Source organism: Rhinatrema bivittatum, chromosome 6, assembly GCF_901001135.1.
Source record: "Rhinatrema bivittatum chromosome 6, aRhiBiv1.1, whole genome shotgun sequence".
Classification (NCBI taxonomy): Eukaryota; Metazoa; Chordata; class Amphibia; order Gymnophiona; family Rhinatrematidae; genus Rhinatrema; species Rhinatrema bivittatum.
In genome coordinates this window covers 107738403-107760609 of record NC_042620.1, presented here as the reverse complement: position 1 = coordinate 107760609, position 22207 = coordinate 107738403, and the positions used below count along the sequence as shown (strand labels likewise).

Sequence of the window (22207 nt, the reverse complement as noted above, 5' to 3'; positions counted from 1 at the left end):
GACACGTTGGTACCGGTATCTGTCATTTCAAATGTCAGGTACCAGGAAGTGGACGGCTCTCCTACGCTTGGGACTGCCAGTCCTCTCCCCTCCTCCCGAAGCAAGGCGCGAAAAGCAGCCTTGCTCCGGGAGGAGGGGAGAGGACTGGCAGTGTAAAGCAACGATGTGACTTACTTTTTTCACAGCCCTCCTCCGGAGACGGACATCGACGGACACAGATCGCGGCTCCCCTGCCTCCCGGTGGTGAAAATGGATGCCTGCACCGGCGAAAGCGGCCCCTGTGCGTGCGATTGGGCCGCTCAATACGTGACGTCTCGACGTTTGGCGTCACGGCACGTGACGTCACGCATTGAGCAGCCCAATCGCACGTACAGGGGCCGCTTTCGCCCGTGCAGGCATCCATCTTCGCCTCCGGGAGGCAGGGGAGCCGCGATCTGTGTCCGTCGATGTCCGTCTCCGGAGGAGGGCTATGAAAAAAGTAAGTCACATCGTTGCTTTACACTGCCAGTCCTCTCCCCTCCTCCCGGAGCAAGGCTGCTTTTCGCACCTTGCTTCGGGAGGAGGGGAGAGGACTGGCAATCCCGCGCGTAGGATCGCCCATCCTCTTTCCCCTCTCTCTCCCTTGCAACTTTTTTTTTTCTCTTTTTTTTTTTTTTTTTTGCTTTTTCGATTTTTTTGTGCTTTCATTGCTTCGGGAAGTGGGGAGAGGACTGGGGCTGCCCCGGAGACCATCACCCATGGACGCAGCCAGGGCAGGTGAGCGGGGGCTGGGGGAAAGTTTGCCGCCTACCCTTACCCCTGCCTCTAACGCAAGGGTAAGGTTAGGCTGTAAGTTAGCAGGTTAAACGCGCGGCAAAACGGCAGGGGCGCGCGTTACTGTATGGGAGGGAATACCGTAGCTAATTCGATTGTTTACATGTACTATGTGCTAGGTCTTACTTTCGGGGGAGGTCTTATATTTAGCAATTTGGCAAAACCTCTACGAGGTCTTATTTTCGGGGGATGTCTTATTTTCGGGGAAACATGGTATGTGATAAAATTATTATTGCTTTGAATGTTATTGTATTTTGTTTTAATTACTGGATTTATTATTAGATATATTAATTGTGGAAGAGGTGGTGTTGAAATTTATTGAATATCTATATATAGGATATATTAAGGAACAAAGCAAGAGATAAATCTTAGAAAAACGGCCCGCACAAAAAAGTTTTGATAAGTGAAAAATGCATGTTCATACTCAAAGCATCCTATTAAAGCAACATGACTATAGAGGGGAAATCAAATTGTAATCACAATGCACCAACACACACTTATCAAAAGATTTAAACTCATGCTAACAAAAACATGTGTTTTTAAACTTTCAAAAACTAAAATACATCTGGGTATAGTCATTAATTTCACTTGTTTACATATGCCACAAGTTGCATCCATGCATGCCAAAATTTTGCTTCCTCCATAAGTGCCAAGATTTTACACAGATTATGCTTGGGGGTTTTTTTTTTTTTTGGGGGGGGGGGGGGGGGTGTTTAATGTTTTAAAGCACATTTTACCATTTGCATGATTTGTTTAAAGCATCTGATAAGTGGGGGTTTTTTGATGCATTGTGATTACAGTTTGATTTCCCTCTATACACCGATGTTGCTTTAACAGGTGCTCTGAGGAAATAAATGGCCTAACAGGCAAGCCGATGCGCTAGCGCAGCCGCACTTTACTCTGTCTTTTAACCCGCATTGGATGCGCGTTTTAAGCTCGTAAGCCGGACACGCGATTCAGTATAGTCTTTTACGCGTCCTTACCGCGTGCCGAAAAAGACGCGCTGCCATTAGCGCCTGCCACATGTATATGTATGTTAATGATCGGATTAGCTATTCCCCTCAATACAGTAACGCGCCCAAAGTAGCGCGTCTTTAACCAGTATTTTTACTGCGTCTTTAACCTCTATATTTACCGCCTATCCTGACCCTGGCATTAGTTTGGTGTTGTGCTCTGTGACAGTCAGAATCAGACCGGACAGCGTCATGGACAACGTTTATATATTGGCTTTGGCGATCTTTTTCATTTGGATGAGAACCAGAATAAGAAATGCTTGGCGAGGGAATTGTAGACGGTCGATTAGAGACAACAGCCAACAGGAGAACCCAGCTGCAAGACCAGAGGAGGTATGTTTGCGTTCTATTTTGTGAGTATCCAACGGTACTCTGGGCGTCTCTGAGGCTCCGCGGGTCCAGCGGAGACATGGATGCCTCTACGGAAGCCGGAGAGAAGGAAGCCGTGGAAGGTACGCTGCCTTAAGCGTCCGGAAAGGTTGGTAGCTGTACGGATATGTTGGTACAGCTACCAACCTTTCCAGACGCTCAAGAGGCCAAGGAGGTACACTGCCTTGAGTGTCCGGAAAGTTTAGCAGCTGTACGGACATGTCCATTTTGAAATGACAACCCCTGTTCAAATGAAACCTTATGGACGTTCAAGAGGCCATGGAGGTTGGAAGCTGGGCCGCTGCCTTGAGCGTCCAGAAAATGAAGAACTGGGCAGAAAAAGGCGGGAACGTCCATGTTCGCAGGCCATGCTACCTTACAATGTCCATGGCCTGCGGCAGAGTGGCCGCTGCCTTGAGCGTCCAGAAAAGTTGATAGCTGTACAGCAGAGCGGCTGGGAAGGCTGGATAGCTATTTATTATGCTACACTTGACAAATAACTTTTGGTATACATTTTTGGAATCTGAACGCATCGCGAGTATGGGTTAAGAAGAAAAAGTCTATCGTGCTCCCTTCTTCAGGCAATGTCAAAAGGGGTCTATTGATTTCTTGTGAACAATTTTTAATTTTGGCATGGCAAGTGAGTATTTGAATTCATTTTCAAAATGTAATGACAACTCCTCTTCAAATGTCATTTGAAATGACATGTAGGGAAATGACATGTAGGGAAGAGCAATTTGGACAGCGCGCCCTGAATACTGTATAGGCGTTTGATAACGCCTATACAGTGAAATTGATAGCGAACTCTAATCTTCCTTCCACCTTATATATCTTGGAAGTGCAGTCCAGATGTATTTCTATGCATTAAAAAAGGTGGAAGGAAGGCTAAACAATTGCCAGCATGGTTACAAGGTGAGGTGAAAGAGGCTATTTTATCCAAAAGATCTTCCTTCAAAAACTGGAAGAAGGATCCAACTAAAGAAACTAGTTAAAAGCATAAGCACTGGCAAGTTATATGTAAAACATTGATAAGACAAGCTAAAAGATTTTGAAAAAAAGATGGCCATAGAGGCAAAAACTCAAAATAAAAACTTTTTAAAATATATCTGAAGCAGGAAGCCTGGGAGGGAGTCAGTTGCACTGTTAGATGATTGAGAGGTTAAAGGGGCACTTAGGGAAGATAATTCCATCACGGAAAGACTAAGGGGTAGATTTTCAAACCCCGGCACGCGTAAATCCTGGGGTTTACGCGCACTGGGCCAATTTTCAAACGGCCCGGCCACACGCTTAAATCCTGGGATGCTTGTAAGTCCTAGGGCTTGAAAAAGGGGCAGTCCAGGGCTAGAGTCACCCAGAACAGCCATTTGCCGCTGTGCCAGCGTGCATAACTTGCTCCTGCTCAGAGGCAGGAGCTCCTTAATTGGAGCAGACTGGGAGGGAACTGGGGAAGGCCCCGATGCGTTGTCGCACATAATTACTAAAGTTGACCCCCTCTCCACCTTGCGCGTGCCATCCTGGCATTTTATAACACGAACATGTTATAAAATCATGCATCCATGTGTGCGCGCCGGGTAGCACACGCATGTAGGTTTTGAAAATCTACCCCTAAATGAATTTTTTGCTTCAAGGTTTACTGAGCAGGATGTTGGGGAGATACCCATTCCAGAGACTCTTTTCAAGGGAGACGATTCAGATGAACTAACCCAAATTACACTGAACCTGGAAGAGATGTAGTAGGCCAAATAGACAAACTGAAGAGCAGCAAATCACCTGGACCAGATGGTGACATCCCACAGTTCTTAAAGAACTCAAAAATGAAATTTCAGACCTATTACAAGTATATTTTAACCTATCATTAAAATCATCCGCTGTACCTGAAGACTGGAAGATGGTCAATGTAACCCCAATATTTAAAGAGGGCTCCAGAGGTGATCCAGGAAACTATAAACCATTGAGCCTGACTTCAGTGCCAGGAAAAATTGTGAAAACTATTAAAAAGAATAAAACCAGAGAACATATACATAGGCATGATTTAATGGGACTCAAGTATGGATTTATCCAAGAGAAGTGTTGCCTTACAAATCTGCTTCATTTTTTTGAAGGGGTAAATAAGCATGTGGATAAAGGTGAACCAGTAGATGTGGCGTATTTGGATTTTCAGAAGGTACTTGACAAAGTCCCTTACAAGAGGCTTCTAAGAAAACAAAAAAAAAGTCATGGGATAGGAGATGTCGTCCTTTTGTGGATTGCAAACTGGTTAAAAGACAGGAAACAGAATAAGATTAAATGGTCTGTTTTCACAGTGGAAAAAGGTAAACAATGGAGTGCCTCAGGGATCTGTACTTGGACCGGTGTTTTTAATATATTTATAAATGATCTGGAAAGAGATACAAGAGAGGTGATCAAATTTGCAGATGACACAAAATTCCGAGAAGTTAAATCACAAGTGGATTGTGATAAATTGCAAAAGAACCTTGCAAAATTGGAAGATTGGGCATCCATATGGCAGATGAAATATAATGTGGACAAGTACAAGATGATGAATATAAGGAAAAACAACCCATGCTGTAATTACATGATGTTAGGGTCCATTTTATGAGTTACCACCCAGGAAAAAGAAAAAGTTCAATGAGTTAAGAGAGAAGCATCCATTCGGTGCCGTCAGAAGACAACATTCATGTGTCATGGCTAATTCAGCCCTGTTTGTCAAAGAAAAACAAACAGTAGATACATTTACCAATTTAAATACATTATTATTTTGAATCTAAAATAAAATACTGAAAACAAAACAAATGGCAGAGGTGGTGGAGCCAACAGGGATAGAATTCAAGAAAGCATGGCATAAGCACAGAGGATTCCTGATTATGAAGTAAGAATATAAGAAGTTGCCATACTGGGTCAGACCAAGGGTCCATCAAGCCCAGCTTCCTGTTTCCATCAGTGGCCAATCCAAGATACAAGTACCTGGCAAGTACCCAAACATTAAATAAATCCCATGCTACTAATGCCAGTAATAAGCAATGGGTATTCCCCAAGTCAACTTGATTAATAGCAGTTTATGGACATCTCCTCCAGGAACTTGCCCAAACCTTTTTCAAATACCCAGCTATGCTAACTGCCTTTACCACATCCTCTGGCAATGAATTCCAGAGTTTAATTGTGTTGAGTGAAAAATAATTTTCTCCAATTTTTTTTTTAATCATTTTTATTCCATAACAGTACATTCAAAACCATCATAGACAAAATAATTGTAATAACCTTTGTAAGATTCCAACAAATAAAAGGGAATCAACTCCATAAAGTATAGTAAAGTCCATTGAATAACCACCTCACATAAAAAGTGTACATTATGCATTTACTGTTTTATACTTATAAATCTGACAAACCAGCACTCATACCAGACTCACCTACAATCATCCAACCTTCCTTACTGATTCATACAACCCACACTCTCACATATATCTCTCCTCCCCCCACCCCGATCCAGTGAGTAATGCCCATACTCAGATCATCATTTTTCCTATAAGGACATGTTAGGACATTACCAAACCAAGCAACAAAGATTTATTTATTTATTTAAAAAGTTTTATATACCGCTATTTGGATATAACCATCATAACGGTTTACAATATTTGTCAATATCTTATAAATCATAATAGTACAAATTCACAAACATTCTTACATTCTTAAAATTTAAGCAAAATTACAATTAAAAAAATATATAACATTCATCAAATCAGTCATATCATGGCCGTCTCAACAAAACTAATGCTGCGATGGTGAATTTCTTGTTGATACTTTTTCTGTCATGGTTTCTTCTGTCCCAAAAGCTTGCTTATATAACCAGGTTTTAATTGTTTTCTTAAATTGGGTCACATTTGTTTCTAATCTTAATTCTATAGGGAGTTTGTTCCAAATTGTTGGTCCAGCTAGTGACAGTGCTCTTTCCCTTACAGATGTTAACTTTGCTGATACCAAAGATTGAATCGATAAAAGTCGTTTGTTGGCGGATCTTAAATTTCTCTGCGGTATATGTAATCTTATTACTGCGTTTAACCATTCGACATTTTCATTGTGGATTTCTTTATGTAAAATACATAACACCTTATATTGGACTCTCTGCTCTGCTCTATTGGTCAACAAGCCTCTTTAGTACATCAATATCCTATAATCCAAAAAAATATTTTCCAGGCAGCTATATAAATATGCATCTTTTACTTAAATATCTTTAAAATTCTTTCAACCTGCATGAGTTCTATCATTTTCCACTTCCACCAAGCAGCAGAATGTGGATCATCATGTTGGCAGTATATATTTGCAAGCTGTTTGCAGAGCTAAGAGTATAAATTTGTTCTCATGCACATTAGATTCCATTACCTCTGACATATCCCCCAGTAGGAGCCTTTCCCTTATCTTATGTACTATTTTCCCAGTACAGATCTTTATATGTTGAAGAATTTTCCCCAAAACGTGTACATTATAGTGTAAAGCAAGAATCTGTGAAGAAAATCCTTCCGTCCTATTTTGCACTTCACACAATTTGGAGAGTCATCTAGTCCTATATGAAATCTGTGGACATTATCTATGTAGCAATGGAGTAATATTTTCAATTTCATTTCTTTCATACAGACTTCGATATTGTCTTTATATAAGGAGGCAGATAGCCTTTGAATATTTTCCACCGCTAAAGAAATATTAAGAGCTGATGCCCAAAATGAACAGACTTCTTCTTTTCAATTAATTCTCTTTGCAAAATTTGTACCACTTGGAAATGGTCTCAAACAACTTCCATTCTCTTAACAAGAGAATTGGAAGGCCAATAACATTGTATTTATAGATAAGCCTAAGAACATGAATTAGACAGTTATATTCCATACAGAGTTGTGAGAAGACCTTTAAATGGGTATTATCTCCATTCACCAAATTAATCAAGCAGTTGTGCTCCCTTATGTTTCCAAATATGAAAAGGGCCCACCTTCATACCTGGCAGAAACATATAATTCCAAACAATAGGGAGTAAGGAGGAGGACTACCTCATTTCCCACCAAATCCAAAACCATTTCCAAGTCAGTCTAGCAGCATTGAGAAGAAAACGGTCACTGATTATTCGTTGTGCCACACTTGTGTGAATGTGAGAGATAAAGAAGACCATGACATTCACAAACTCTGGTGAACAGGCATACTTATTCAGGAACCATTCCCAGATGAAATGTAATTGACAGGCTACATTATATAGCCGAAGCCTGGGTAAATCACATATAGCAAACTTAACTGCCGAGGAACAATTATTCCTAGATACTTTATTTGACCATCTGCCCATCTAAAGAGAAATGGGCCCTGCCAAGACTGCTGACAGTCTTCATCAATTGGGGAGCTTCAGATTTCTCAAAATTTAATTTTAGACCTGCAAATGTTTGGAATTGGGAAAAAAAATCCTAATAATAATGGGTATTTCCTTAACCACATATTTAAAAAACAACAAATATACAGTCTGTGAACATAGAAAGTTTAATAGGGGATGAGCCCACAGAAACCCTAGGTAGTTCTGCACTATTCTGTAATTTTATAGCCAGAGGTTTCATTGCCAACAAGAAAAGCAGCATGGACAGGAGGCACCTTTGTCATACTCCTTCCAGCAACTCAAAATCTTCACAGATGTGGCCATTTATTTAAGACTTGTGCCCTAGGGTTGAAATAAAGGGCTTTAAGCCAACCTAAAACATTTCCTTGAAAACCATTTTGCATCAAGGCCCAAAACATGTAATTCCAATTGATGGAATCAAAAGCCTTTTCCGCATCAAGGCTCAGTATCAGTCTGAATTTGAGGTTTTCAGCATTTATGCCATTATGCGCTTTTGGACATTTTGCACCCCATGTTTTTGTTTTTTTTTTCTTTCTTACAAAAACTGTTTGGTCTGGAGTGAGCAAAAATGGGAGTACCATATTGAGTCTAGCTGTTAGAATTGCAGTGAATAAATTGATATCTACATTTAAGTGAAACAAGCCAAAAAGACCCTGCTTGTAGGAGATCCTTTCCTTTTTTGGGTAAAACTGGGAGGGACTGATTCATCTATGGAGAAAAACGACCCACATGTAAGATATTATACAATTTTGTCAGCAGCCCAAGGAGTTTCAATTTCAGTAATTTATAAAATTCAAAGCACAGTCAAGCCCAGAGGCCTTACCTAATTTTAATTTCTGTATTGCCCAAACATCTCAGAATCTTTCACAGGTCGGTTTAAAATTTCGAAACTTCTGGTGCAGCAAATGATTCATCACAGACTGTGCTTGGGCCAAAGCTTACTTCTCATCTTCACACAAGGTTTGCTGATGGTCCCCCTTGGCTTTTTGCAGCCTCTTGGTCAGCCTAAGAATTTCCTCATTTCTTATTTTATTTTTAAAGGTGTAAGCAAAAATATTTCCCCTCATCACCACTTTGCCTGCCTCCTAGAACAATGCAGCAGAAACTGACTGCTTTTCAATAAGTTCAGTATATTTCTCCCAACAATCACGCAGGTATTTTTGAAACTCATCATGCAGCTGAAAATACGGCATGGTCAGAAATAGCTATGGGTCTGATCTTAGTTGACCCAACTTTATGGACTAAAGCTTCTGAGACTAATATGTAATCTATTCTGGAGTAACATTTGTGTGATCTGGAATAAAAAGTGAAGTCCACTTCCCCAGGATGCATTATTCTCCACGACTAGAAGGCCCAGCTCAGAGCAAAGTAAATTTGCTCCTATCTCCATTTCATGCAATTTCCAGATTTTGGGATGCTGGCAATCAATACTGGAGTCTGCTACTACATTTAGGTCTCCACCAACCATCAGTGAGTAATTAGACCACTGTAAAAGTTGTGTGGCAATAGATTAGAAAAACTGTACAGAGTAAACATTCAGGGCAAAGACATTACATGATACCAATTTCTAATTATATAAGATGCCCAGAACCATGATGTATCTCCCATTTTCATTTTGAAGGTGTTTCTGCACTATAAAAGAAGTTTGTTTACAAATTAGTATCGCTATGCCTCTTTGGCGGCTAGAATAGGAAGAGCAATAACATTGGGTTGGCCAATCTCTTTTAAGGTTAGCATGCTCTTCCTCTGCTAGATGGGTTTCTTGGAGAAATGCAGTATCAGCTTTGGCCTGCTTAAAAGAGCCTAATCATTTTTTCTGTTTGACCGGGGAATGGATCACGTCAACATTTAAAGTAGAATTTATTTATTTAAGGTTTTTATATACCGGCATTCATGATACAATCACATCATGCTGGTTTACATTTAAACAGGGGTGCAATATAGACATCAAACTTGAACTATAGTGCAGAAGAAAGCAGTTACAAATAACAAGGACTGTTGAACTGGGAGAAGAGAGAAATAAAGGAAAAGGTTAATAACGGCAAAAATTATTTACAAAGAGATGAAATTGAGCTGACTTTGTAATGTAAGTAGATGGAGAAGGGCATTAATTGGAGTCCGGGAAAGCTTGCTTAAACAGCCAAGTCTTAAGTCTTTTCCTAAAGGTTGGGAGGCAGGGCTCCTGTCTGAGATCGGGGGGGATGGAGTTCCATAACGGAGGACCAGCTGTAGAGAGGGCTCGATCTCTTAAGGTAATAATTCTAATGGTTTTGGTGGGAGGTACCTGGATTGATCCTCTGTATGCGTCTCTGGTGGGTCTTGAGGAGTTGTGAAAGTGGAGAGGGATTTGTAGGTCAATTGTAGTGTGTTGATGGATGGTTTTGTATATAATGGAGATGGATTTGTAGATGATTCTGAAGTGGATTGGTAACCAATGTAGATCTTTTAGAATTGGAGAGATATGGTCTCTTTCCTAGTGTTTGTCAGTAAACGTGCTGCCGCATTTTGTACCATCTGAAGCGGTTTGGTATAGGAGGAAGGGAGACCTAGTAAGATAGAGTTACAATAATCTAACTTTGAGAAAATAATTGCTTGGAGGCTCGTTCTGAAATCTTGAGCGTGGAAGAGAGAATGTTAATTTGAACCATTATAAAAGTATTGTATTTATGTCTTGATCCAAAGTCAGATCCCAAATCATAGATAGCAATGTCTCCCAGCCAGAACACCCCACGAAGCATGCAAAAAGTAGAAAGAGCCAGGTGCTCCTTTTGGAAACATAGCGAATGAGAACTATTTATTTTTGTACTTTCCACAAGTACACATACACTCATTAAGTGCACATCCATACTACATACTTTCTGAACTGCATTCATGTGCTCCAAGGGACCACCCACTCGGTCACTATCTATCCTTGACCAGGAGGTGCCCAGTCAGTGCTTCCCCTCCCAGGAGAGTTCATAGCAGTATAAAGTTATAAGAACAAAACAACTGAAAACCAGTTAACAGTTGTGTAGTAGCTAAAAACTTACATAAGAACGTTGAGATATGCATAAGTATATTATAATAATCTAGACAAAGTAGGATGCAAAAACACTATGCAGTATTAAGGAAAAACTAAATGGCAGAAATATAAAAGCATCATTATGAGAGAGATATTATTGTGGGAAGTTGGACCATAGCAGAGGATGCTTTTCCGCCACAAGATTCACATCCCATTGTTGGAAATACTCGGAGGCATTTCATGATGTAAAGCTCTGCAGCCAGGCCTATCTGCTTCCAGTAAATGTGAACATCCCAGCATGGTCCACAAGAAAAAGCTGCCTTCCAAGACTATCAGACAAAACGTGCAGGGAGATGGAACACAGCAGTCCACTAGTAGGTAGTATGCAAAAAGAGATCCTAATTTCACTCACAATATTGTGCAGCTCCACCCAGCTGTGGGTGGTGCTGTATGTTAGGCTGTAACACTGTCATGATTTAAAGCAAATTCCAATGAACGCCTGCAAGGTTGCAATCAAAATGAGATAAAAATCGGTCTCAGGGTCTATGAGAATGTATCTATCTCTTAGTATAAGAGCTATCCCTTTGCTCAGATTCCATTGAAGCCCAGCCCTCCTCACTAAGCTATCTGATCTTCCTCTGCATTGTGCAACGGAGGGAGTTGGGCCATAAAATTATCAGCCTCCTGCCTAGATGATAACAACATTTTACCTTGATGGTGGACATTTTCGCTGGGAAAAGCAAGGCAGTTTTCATGCCCTTGCACAGTATTTCCATGCAGTAGGGCGGCATGATCTTCTGCCAAGTTGCAACACAGGGGGAATAATCACTGAAGATTAGTAGTTTATTCCCATTGTATTCAAGTGTTTTCATCTTGCAATATGCTTTTAGAATGCATATTTTGTGTGCCCAGTTCAGAATCTTTGCCATAACCAGTCTTTGAAAATCTCCATTGTTGCAGGGTGCCCCAACTCTGAATATTCTTCTCACATCTTATCAGAATATCCAATTGTTGTAGGCTGAGCTAGGCCTGAAGCCATGTCTCAATAAAGTCAGATAGATGGCTATATTTATTGTCTCTGGAAGGCCAACAATCCTTAGATTGTTTCGGCGACCGAAGTTCTCCTGATCCTCAAGGCAATCTAGGATCGAGGCATTGGATTTTTGTAGCTCTGAGATAGCTTGCAACATTCTTGTCATTTCATCTTCCGGAACGGAAATTCTCTGCTCTGCTGCATCCAAACATTACATGTGTTGTTCCAAACCTTTTATTTCCTCTAACACCAAATGAAATTTGTTTAAGCAGTCCTCTAATGCAGCAGAAACACTTTGACATAGATTGTATCATCTATTCAGAGAGCACTGCAACCACTTTTTCACAGCTTCCTGTGTCCACCATTTTCTGATCTCCCACATTACTTGCAGTGTCTTACCAGACATCTCTTTGTTACATAGCAGTTTTCAAGTCACACATCATCAGCGTGGTATAAACAGTTCGATTTACACAAATTTGATTCCCATTCCAGTATTTCAGTATGAAAAAGGGAATTGAAGGGTTGCCCACCAGTCACCTTTCCCAACATCAGATCAGGGGAAGCACATCACTGGAGGTCCTCCTCCAATGTGTTTTAAATGCACTACTTGCTAACGTCATGGAGTACCCTCTAGTCCTTGTATTATCTGAAAGAGTAAATTACCAATTCATATTTACCCGTTCTAGTCCTCTCGTAATTTTATAGACCTCTATCAAATCCCACCTTAAACATCTCTTCTCCAAGCTAACAGCCCTAATCTCTTTAGCCTTTCCTCACAGGAGAGCCTTCCATCTCCTTTATCATTCTACTTTATCATTCTACTTTATCATTCTACTTTATCATCTCCTTTATCAGTCTACCAGCAATCCACTCTCCAACCCACCTTCCCACTTGAATTACATACTTCCGCAAGACCGATCAGAACTGCCTACAAAGGTTCGCTCAAGGCCCCCCCCAACAAATCATCGGTCCACAACACTATTCACAAGCGAGCTCTTTCAACAGCAGGTCCACTACATTGGAATTCACTTCCACAAGACTTACGCCAAGAACAATGCCATTCAACTTTCAGAAAGAAATTGAAAACCTGGCTTTTCGCAGAAGCCTACCGCTGAAGGATCTCCTCAACCATCACTGACTCTCACTCCCCCACCCCTCCCCTATCCCTTCCCCCCACCCAACCTCACCCTTTCCTTCTCCCTCTGGACATACCAGGCTAATAACTGCCTAGGACAAACCTATGTTTTGTATCTTACAGTTTTTGTTGATTTATATATTTATCTCTCTCTAATTGTTTCTTAGTTTAAACTCTGCACTGTCTTCCATTGCCCAGGTTTTATGCTCCCTGTTTAATGTAACTTTACTTTCTACCTTGATGTTAATTGGTTTCCCCTCAGTTACATTGTAAACCGGTACGATAAGACCTAGTCTTGAGCATCGGTATAGGAAAAGAAATTAAATAAATAAAATAAATAAATCATTTTGGTTGTCCTTCTCTGTACCTTTTTCTAGTGTAACTATATCATTTTTGAGATGTGATGACCAGAATTACACACATCACTCAAGGTGTGGTCGCACCATGGAGTGATACAGAGGCATGACGACATTCTCCATTTTATTCACCATCCCTTTCCTAATAATTCCTAAAAACTATTTGCTTTATTGTCTGCTGCATAGACAATTTCAATGCATTGTCCAGTATGACACAGATCTATTTCCTAATAAGGAACCTAACATTGTGTAAGTACAGCGTGGGTTATTTTCCCCTATGTGCATCACTTTGCACTTGTTCACATTAAATTTCATCTGCCATTTGGATGCCCAGTCTTTTAGTCTCGCAAGGTCCTTCTGCAATTTATCACATTGTTATTTATCAACTCTGAATAATGTTGTGTAAGAGGAAAGCAAAGAGCATCAGGACCTCCAGCACTGTAGCAGAAAGGGATTTAGGCTGCCTAAATGGATCTCGAGGTCCTTCATATTTTCTTGTGTTTTGAATACAATTCAGCACAGTAGACCACAAAAATAGTGCATTATATGCATTAAACACACACACATAAGACCTGCTCCAAATTGTAGGAGAAACAATTGCTTGAAAATAAATGCAGTGTCATAGTAATCAAATTTTAATTTGATTACTATGGCAGTGACTCTATAGCTTATTTCATTTCCATCTGTTGCACAATTACCATCAATATCCAGTCATTATTTGTATCACTCTCTCTCTTTCAGCTCTGTTTTCAGTGCTCTAGCAATTTCCCCACCTCAGCTGTTTCATTTAAAAGGCATCTTGTCATTGAGGAACTAACCGGTTTTGACAGCCCGCTCTGACACACACTGAAAGTTTGAACGCCATGGTAAGCTCTGCCCGAATCAGTCCCTTTCTAATGATTTTTGTGTTTTTGAACTTCATTACTAAGTTGTTTTGCTACAATTATCCATAATATCTTTGTTTAATCATGCTTTTAGATTTGATATAAGATGTTTAAATGCTACTAAAACGTTTCTTTTAATGAGTTGAACACCACTATTCTAGCACCACTCAGGCTTTTACAGTGTAGCAACACAGCATGCCAGGAGTATTTAACTTGCATGTTTAATCTACCACATAGAAATCATGTTTAATTTTAGTCTCACAGCACTATATGGGTACAGCGTACAGTGTCTAAGTCAGTATTACCCCCGTCCCCTTCCCGAGGAAGCCAGTATTGGTAAAACATCTGAAGACCTGTTTGTTGGGGTACGTTCAGTGGTGAACTTCCAGTGCATGTCTATGTGTGAATACTCTACAGATTTCTGCTTTAATATGACAGACTCTGCAGTGAATAGTTCAATTCACATGGGTTTACTATGGTGCGATTTCCCTAAGCATCGTGTCCTGCATTTGTTTCAAGCATGTGTTTCTCCTACAATTTGGAATAGGTTTCTGCTCTCATAGGATCTATAAAAAGACTTTGTATCATCAACATTTCTGCATAAAGACCCTTTGGACTTTTCCTCGTTTCAAATTATGGTGCTAGCTAATTCTCTCTTATATCGTGTTGTTTTATATTATATAATTGTGAAAAATTACTAAACTGATTTTTGTTATTTTGTGCCAACCCCTATGGTGTTGGTATATATGGTATATACATACACACATGTATATAGACAGATACATATCTATATAGATACATACATTTTTTTTATCCAGAGCTGTTACAGAACACAATATATAATAAAAAAAATAAATAAAAACATTGGATGGTTAAAAAGTTTTGCTCTAATATGTTTAGAGAAATAAAAAAAACTTGGATCACATACCTGTATCTGAAGAGGGTGAACCATCAGTTTCATCAGCATTTCCTGATCAGGTAAAATAGAATCTAGATCTATGTTTTGGCATTTGACAGCCTGCAAATAATAATGCAAGTAATTATATTCTGAATGAGACAAAATGAGGATTTCATGTATTTCTTTTCTGATTTAAAAAAAATAAATAAAAAGCCTTACCTTACTTAAGAACATGGCATAATAACGATGCAGTGGCAAATGAAAAGTAACCTGGTTAGGCGTAGGCTGAAATACAAATCCGTAAGTTATTTTAGCACCTTACCTCTCTGGAAAAGAAACACAAAGCCTAGAGCAGGGGTGGCCAACGTAAGTCCTTGGGAACCACAATCAATCCTGGTTTTCAGGATATCAACAATGAATATGTATGAAATAATTGTGCATGCACTGTCTCCAAAGTGTACAAATATATCTCATGCATATTCACTTTGGATATTCTGAAAACGAGACCCGTTTGTGGCTCTTGAAGATAGGAGTTGGCTACCTCTGGCCTAGAGTATAAACATTCCCTGACAGAGTGGCAAGGCTGTCATAGCTAAAGCAAAGTCATGGAAAGCTATGGAAAAAAAACTGATGAGTTATCAAGATGTTTTCAAAACAAATTTTGAAGTGTCTTGAAAAAGGAAGCATTTAACAAGACTGAACTTAAATATCCTGCACTGGCTACAGAAATTGCTTCCAAGCAACAAAAAGATTTTTAGGTCAAAACATAGCCAATTTACTAAGAGGATTCATACGTACATGAGACTATGTACATGATTTATTAAGAATGCATTTTATTATATAAATACCATTTTATTATTTCCCTTATTGCTATGGTTTAATGATTGTGCTATTCTGTGATTCTTAACAGTTTAATTTGAAATGCATTCAAAATAGACATGTTTTGTCTGATCACTCAGACAAAACATGCTTAAAAATGCTGCACAAACAAATTCTGTCAGGGGTATATAAACTTATGAGCACCAACTAGCCCCAGTAGTATTAATGTTAGATTTTAGAGATGTGAATCGGAACTGATATCTAATAGATTTATAGAATTGTAGAAGGAAAAATAAAATTATCACAGAAAACAAGTACTAGGATTTCTATAACATTGCAGCATAGATACAGCTATTGGGGAATTCAGTGATCATGGCAAAACCATTAACAAAAAATTCCAGCTGATAATACAAAACTAACTTGCATTTAAAAATCTTTAAAAATGCTTGTAATTTTCTATTCTCTTAACCATTCCATTTTCAAAACAATTTTTCCCCATTTTGTACCTCTGAAAAAGACATTTTGAAATAGTTAACCTGTGAGGCGGTCAGCAGGGACTTGTACCTTACATAGTAGCCCCACTAAATACACATACATCAACAATGTATAGCATACACCAACTGCACATAAGTGTTTTATTTAAGAAAAGTACACATACATACCTCATCTACAAAGTTGATAGCATCAAACCAATCTTGAAGTGCTTCAAGGCAATATCTAACGACATTTTTTGTGTATTCTTGCGTTTCCTTGAAAATATTATTTCATGGTCATGAAAACAAACTTTAGGCAACAGTAATGTTACTAAAACAAAAGTTACTTTTGGATTTTAAAAACCTGAATCTAATTTTTCATAGTAACACAGTGAATGATGAGACCAATTGGCTCATCTAGTCTGCACAGTCATTCCTTTCCTCACTGTTAAGGATATATTCCAGCTGCCAGCCACAGAAGCTTGACTACTTGTAAAACATCACTTCTTATATAAGTCCGTTTTTATTTTATTCCTCATTGATTTTCTATCGTCCTGGGCAGATAAGTGGACAAGATCCCATACTTAATCCAAACATCCAGCTTCTCCCCTCTTCACATCTTACCAAGAAGTTTTGTAATATAATCTAAACAGTTATTTAAAGTAGCAAGGCAGTTACCCAGGCATCTGGCTACAAAGGTCTTGCTGGATGGCACCAACATGGTTTGTTTCTGGGGAATTGTAGCTTGCTGATACCAATTCAGCTACCTCATGGTCTGCAGTGTCACTAGGTTGTTTTCTTTATCAACCAGATTTTTCTCCTTAGTTTGCTGGACTGTACCCTTCCATCACCAACCTGCCAGAATCAACCTGATTTCTGGAGAATTGTAGCCTGCTGGTTGCAACCCATCTACTTTATGGCCTGCAGTGTTATTAGCTCATAAAGAACATAAGACTTGCTATACTGGGTCAGACCAAAGGTCCATCATGCCAAGTATCTTGTTTCCAACAGTCGCCAATCCAAGTCACAAGTACCTGGCAGGATCTCAAGAGGTAGATAGATTCCAAGCTGCTTATCCTAAGAATAAGCAGTGGATTTCTGCAATTCTACCTTAATGATTAATGGACTTTTCTTCTGGGAACTTATCCAAATCTTTTTTTAAATGCAGCTACAATAGCTTTCACCACATCCTATGGCAACGAATTCCAGAGCTTAATTAATCATTGAATAAAAAAATATTTTCTCTTATTAGTTTTAAATGTATTACCTAGTATCTGAATGTTTATTATGGTAAATAAATGATAGCCAATCACAATATGTGTGGCTGGGAAGAAGACATAACTTCAATGTGTATCCCCTGGTCTTTGTACTTTTCAAAAGAGTAAACTGATTAATATTTACTTGTTCCATTCCACTTATTTTATAGACCTCTATCATATCTCCCCTCAGCCATCTCTTCTCCAAGCTAAAGAATCCTAATCTCTTTAGCCTTTCTTCATAGGGGAATTGTTCCATCCCCTTTATCGTTTTGGTCGCCCTTCTCTGTACCTTTTCTAATTCTGTTATATCTTTTATGATATTCTCTGTTTTATTCTCCATTCCTTTCCTACTAATCCCTAGCATTCTATTTGCTTTCTTGGCTGCTGCTCCACCTTAGCAGAAGATTTCAATGTATTTTCAGCAATGACACCTAGATCCTTTTCCCGAGTGATGACTCCTAATGTGAAAACTTGCATTGTTTCATTTATCTGCCCTTTATTTTTTCATCACCTCTCCCCTTTTGCCTCTGCTCACAAGGGTGTGAAGAGTAGCTTATTTGCAATACTGCAACTCCCAATACTGTTCCTACCACTGCCCTTTATATCTGTCCCAATCATTCTTGAATTCTGTCAATCAGAAAAAGGAATGATCAACATCACTCACCTATAAACCTATGATGGGTTAAAAGCAAAGGCTTACATTTATTAGGGTTTATGAATCGCTTAAAACTGGCATCTCTACACCTGCCACTCAGTGATCAGACATAACCCCAAAAAAAGCATGCCTGACACCAAAGGAAAAAAGGAGATTTATTTTATCATCTGAAATGATAAAATGACTGGTTTATAAAGTCAGTATACTGCACATACAGTGTACATACAAGTTATTTCAAAATGGATTCTTCATTTATAAATATACACACTCAAAAATGAACAAGGGAATAAGTGTAGTGCATCCTAACACTCCTTATGATCCTTGATAAGTCACTTTATCTCCTGTTGCCTTGATTACATACTAAGATTTCTTTGGAGCATGGACTTATTGTTCTTATATGTAATTTGTTATAAAGTGATCAATATATACCACTATATAAATACTGAAATAAAATAAAGAAAAGCTGAACATTTCTGCTGAGGACAAGGCAATGCACATTATTTGTCCATCCCAATGCAAAGAAAGGTTGTAAATTGCTAACTTGAATTACTTTCCTTTTAAGTGTATACAGTGTAGGGGTTAATTTTGTAACAGCCCACACAGATGTAAAATCAATGACCCACAGACTTTACACTAATTTTGAAAATTATCCCACAAAAACTACCTGCTCACATTTATATCTGCTAACTTATGCAGGTAGATTTTCCAAGAAAAACTGTGTGTACACTTTTGAAAATGCAAAAGCATGCACCCAAGTGCAAATGTCTCTCCAACCCTGCCCCATGAACGCCTCTTGTCACTAAAGGTAAAAAGCACATGCTCAGAACACCTGTGTGTTTGGATGACAATGGATGACACATGGATGACAATTTTCTAAAAGCCCATTTCTGTAAGTAAAAAATACTATTTTACCTACAGAAATGACTTGGAAAGTTACCCTTATGTCATCTAACCTGCTCCTCAATTTATCTGCAGGATGGAATTTCTAATCACACACCAATCTTTTCCTTGTCATCAGGATGATACAATGCAGGATTAAAAAATTAGATGAAAAATCCAGTGGCTAGGACAGGCATCACTACAAGAGGCTCAGCTTATGCTATTATGGCTGCCTGCCTATTATAGAAAAACAAATCTAAGAAAGTGTGGCCAATATTCTCAAGTTCCATCCATACTTTACATTTCTAATAAAGAGTTGTAATTATATCTTACTTTTTAAAAAATTCCTTGTAAATGTATTGTCACCCATCTAGGTAACCAGTATATCTTTACAGATCCATTATATCTTGAGACCTTTAAAGCAGATAAAATTGCTGCCAATCGGTAATGGGGGTTGAATATATATGGGAACAAAATAAATGTAATTATGAGCCTTGGGATTCACTATGCTGATTTTTTTTTTTCCTTTATTAGTATCCCAGTAAGCCCCATTGATGTGGACTTGGATTTGAATATTTCATTTTGCTTGTTTTTCCTAGTATGTTCCTTGTATTGCACATATATTTTCCTTTTCTCATGTATAATGCAAATAACAAAAACATGTTTAAAGGAGTTGTAATTAATGAATTCCTGATTTAATGTATAGTTCTTCTCCCCCTGAAACCACCCCAGTGGCATGCTAACAATCCACTGAACCCATCAGAGCACTGCCATAAGTTCTCCACTACAATCAGCAAAAGAGCAAGGCAGTTGGGAGCTGTGCCTCTAGAAGAAAGTTCTAAAATTATGAAGGAAATTATTTGACTCTACTGCATGCTGGGTTTTATCGGAGGATCACCTTACTTTTTTGTACTAACACACATTGCTATATTTATACTTTTGTAAATAAAAAAATGAGAAGCTTTTATAACTACAGTGCCCTTTGTTAGTAAAAACTGTCCTTCAATTGTTCATGTACTTATGTTTTACACAATGATGCCTACATAAGGTTCTGGGAAAAATTAGCATAAGATTCCCCGATTTACTCAGATTTATGCAGATGAAAATAAACCTTAAATGCTAATATCTTTTCAGAAGTGAAATCAGAAAGAAAAAAGAAAATCATCAAGATTTGCCTACCAGCTGAATTAAAAACAGAAATAATGCCTCACTATCGCTTTCAGCATGCAAATGGAAGAATGGAAGGTGTAATATGGTGCTAGGCTCACGAGGAAGCTGGCCCAGGGCATTGGATAATTGGGGGGGGGGGGGGGGGGGGAGATCCGAGCCTGGACTGTTTTGGTCCACTGGCCCTCTGAGCAGTTTGAAATTAAAATCCATGAAGCCTATTGGCTCTGGGTGCTAGGGTAATGTATAGAGGAGGAGCCTGGGGGTGTTACTGGCAGCAATGGTGCAAATATTTGCAATCACGCTTTTTGCTACCGTGGCCGCTTCCTTCCCGCCCACCCTTCCGATTGTTGATTGTAAACTGGGTTGGTTTTAGTCACAGCCTTTTGGTTGCCCGAGCATTTTGGGGTGCGATATTATTTCAGCGGAATTGACTTTGTTCAACTTGCAATTTATAAGGACAACTGGATGCAGTTGTCAACTTCGGGACTCCTTGCTAGGAGGTGACAGGGGCTGTGATAATAAGTTCAAGGATCACAGGAATTTGCAGGCCGGTTGGCAAGTAGTGATCTTGCTAGGAGGTGGCGGATGGTTGTTTCAAGTTCCTAAATTTGGCATTGTGGGCTCAGGCACCTATTGTACAATAAAGCTGCGGCCTGTTCGATTCCAATTCTGTGTTTGTGTTTTTCTAGGGGGAGGGGGTTTCATTGCAAAAGGGCAGTGGCAGAAGGAGTGTAAGCCCTGGCTACCCATATTACAGTTTTAATTCTGTTAAACTTAAATCTTCCTTCCTGTACATCTTTCAAAAGGTAAGCATTAAAAAAAAAAAAGGACTATCCTAACGAACAAAACTGACAAGTCCATTCCTCTGATAAACAAAAGAACATCAGGTAAATTTTAAACGCCCTACATGCGCCAAAGCCAGGAGATACGTGTGTAATTCTGCCTGGCGGGTGCTGTGCGATTTTAAAAACTGCATGGGTACACAGGTATCTCCCGGTACACGCATAAAAATGTTTCTCAACAAAAGGGGAGGGGCAAAGGTGTGGTCTGGGCGGGACATGGGCAGGCTGGGTCTGTAGCATGAATCCAGCACACAAGTATTTATGTGCACAAGCGCGCACCAAGATCCTCTACCTTGCAACTTTACTTCTGGTAACAAAAAATAAATAAATAAATACGCTAGTTAGTGGAATTTTAAAGGTCGAGGATAATAGGGTGAAAGGGAGGCAAGTTAGCTAGGGAGTTCAGGAAGTCCTTTTCTTTACTGGGGCGAACTGGGAAAAAATTCATATTGTGTTGCTGTGCATACCTACTAAAATTCCCCCTCCCCACTTATGTGCTCGAGATGGAATTCACACACACAAGAACTCATCAACATAAAACCATGCATGCATGTACGTGCAGATAGCTGATTTTATAACTTGTGGGCATATGTTATAAAATCGGCACATCCATGTGCACATGCAGGCAAACTCGCACACTTGTGCGCACACAGGTCTTAAAATTTTACTTCCATATGTAAAACTATAGAGCATGTGCACAACTTACCTGGACTTTGCAGTGTGATAGCAGTCCCCACATGGGCTGAGCACAGGCTTCCAGTTCAGCTGCAAATGCTGCATAGTACGTCTGAGACTCAAACTCCACATGCTCATTAAGTTCTCGTTTATTCAAATTCATACCTAAAACAACATTACAAGCAGACAAAATAAGAGCCTGTTGCTTTGCTGCCTGCAATGTAAAAAACTGATTCATGCAAAGAAAATTCAGAAAAGCCATCATTAGTGGATAGACTCCAAAGAGACCATGGAAAGAACTCTATAATGCAAAAGTTTATATACACCTAAGTAGCTGCAAACAAATTGGATACAGAATTCCAAAATGTGTCTGTTATTACTTACTATATCTCTTTATCTCTATCTATATCTAAGTCTCTCTATATATAATCTGCTGCGTACCAAGAAAGCAAGTTTGCTTTCCATAAACGGTGTTTCCGTAGATAGCAGGATGAATCAGCCATGCTGTCTTGGGCTGTCCGTTCAGGCCCCGGAGGCGGAGCTTCTCAAAGCTCTTACACAGAGCTTAGCT

The 22207-nt window shown here is 39.3% G+C and overlaps 1 protein-coding gene across 8 annotated transcripts in view; it reads right to left on the bottom strand.

Moving 5' to 3' along the window:
• UBR3 (ubiquitin protein ligase E3 component n-recognin 3) overlaps nt 1-22207 on the bottom strand; it is a 672099-nt gene that overhangs the window by 476847 nt on the left and 173045 nt on the right. For all 8 annotated transcript variants that reach the window (XM_029605729.1, XM_029605732.1, XM_029605733.1 and 5 more), the window contains exons 10-13: nt 21668-21801; nt 16346-16432; nt 15084-15149; nt 14895-14984 (exon numbers count right to left, since the gene is read on the bottom strand). In XM_029605729.1, the coding sequence (XP_029461589.1) occupies nt 14895-14984; nt 15084-15149; nt 16346-16432; nt 21668-21801 (377 nt within the window). The remainder of the gene's footprint in view (nt 1-14894; nt 14985-15083; nt 15150-16345; nt 16433-21667; nt 21802-22207) is intronic.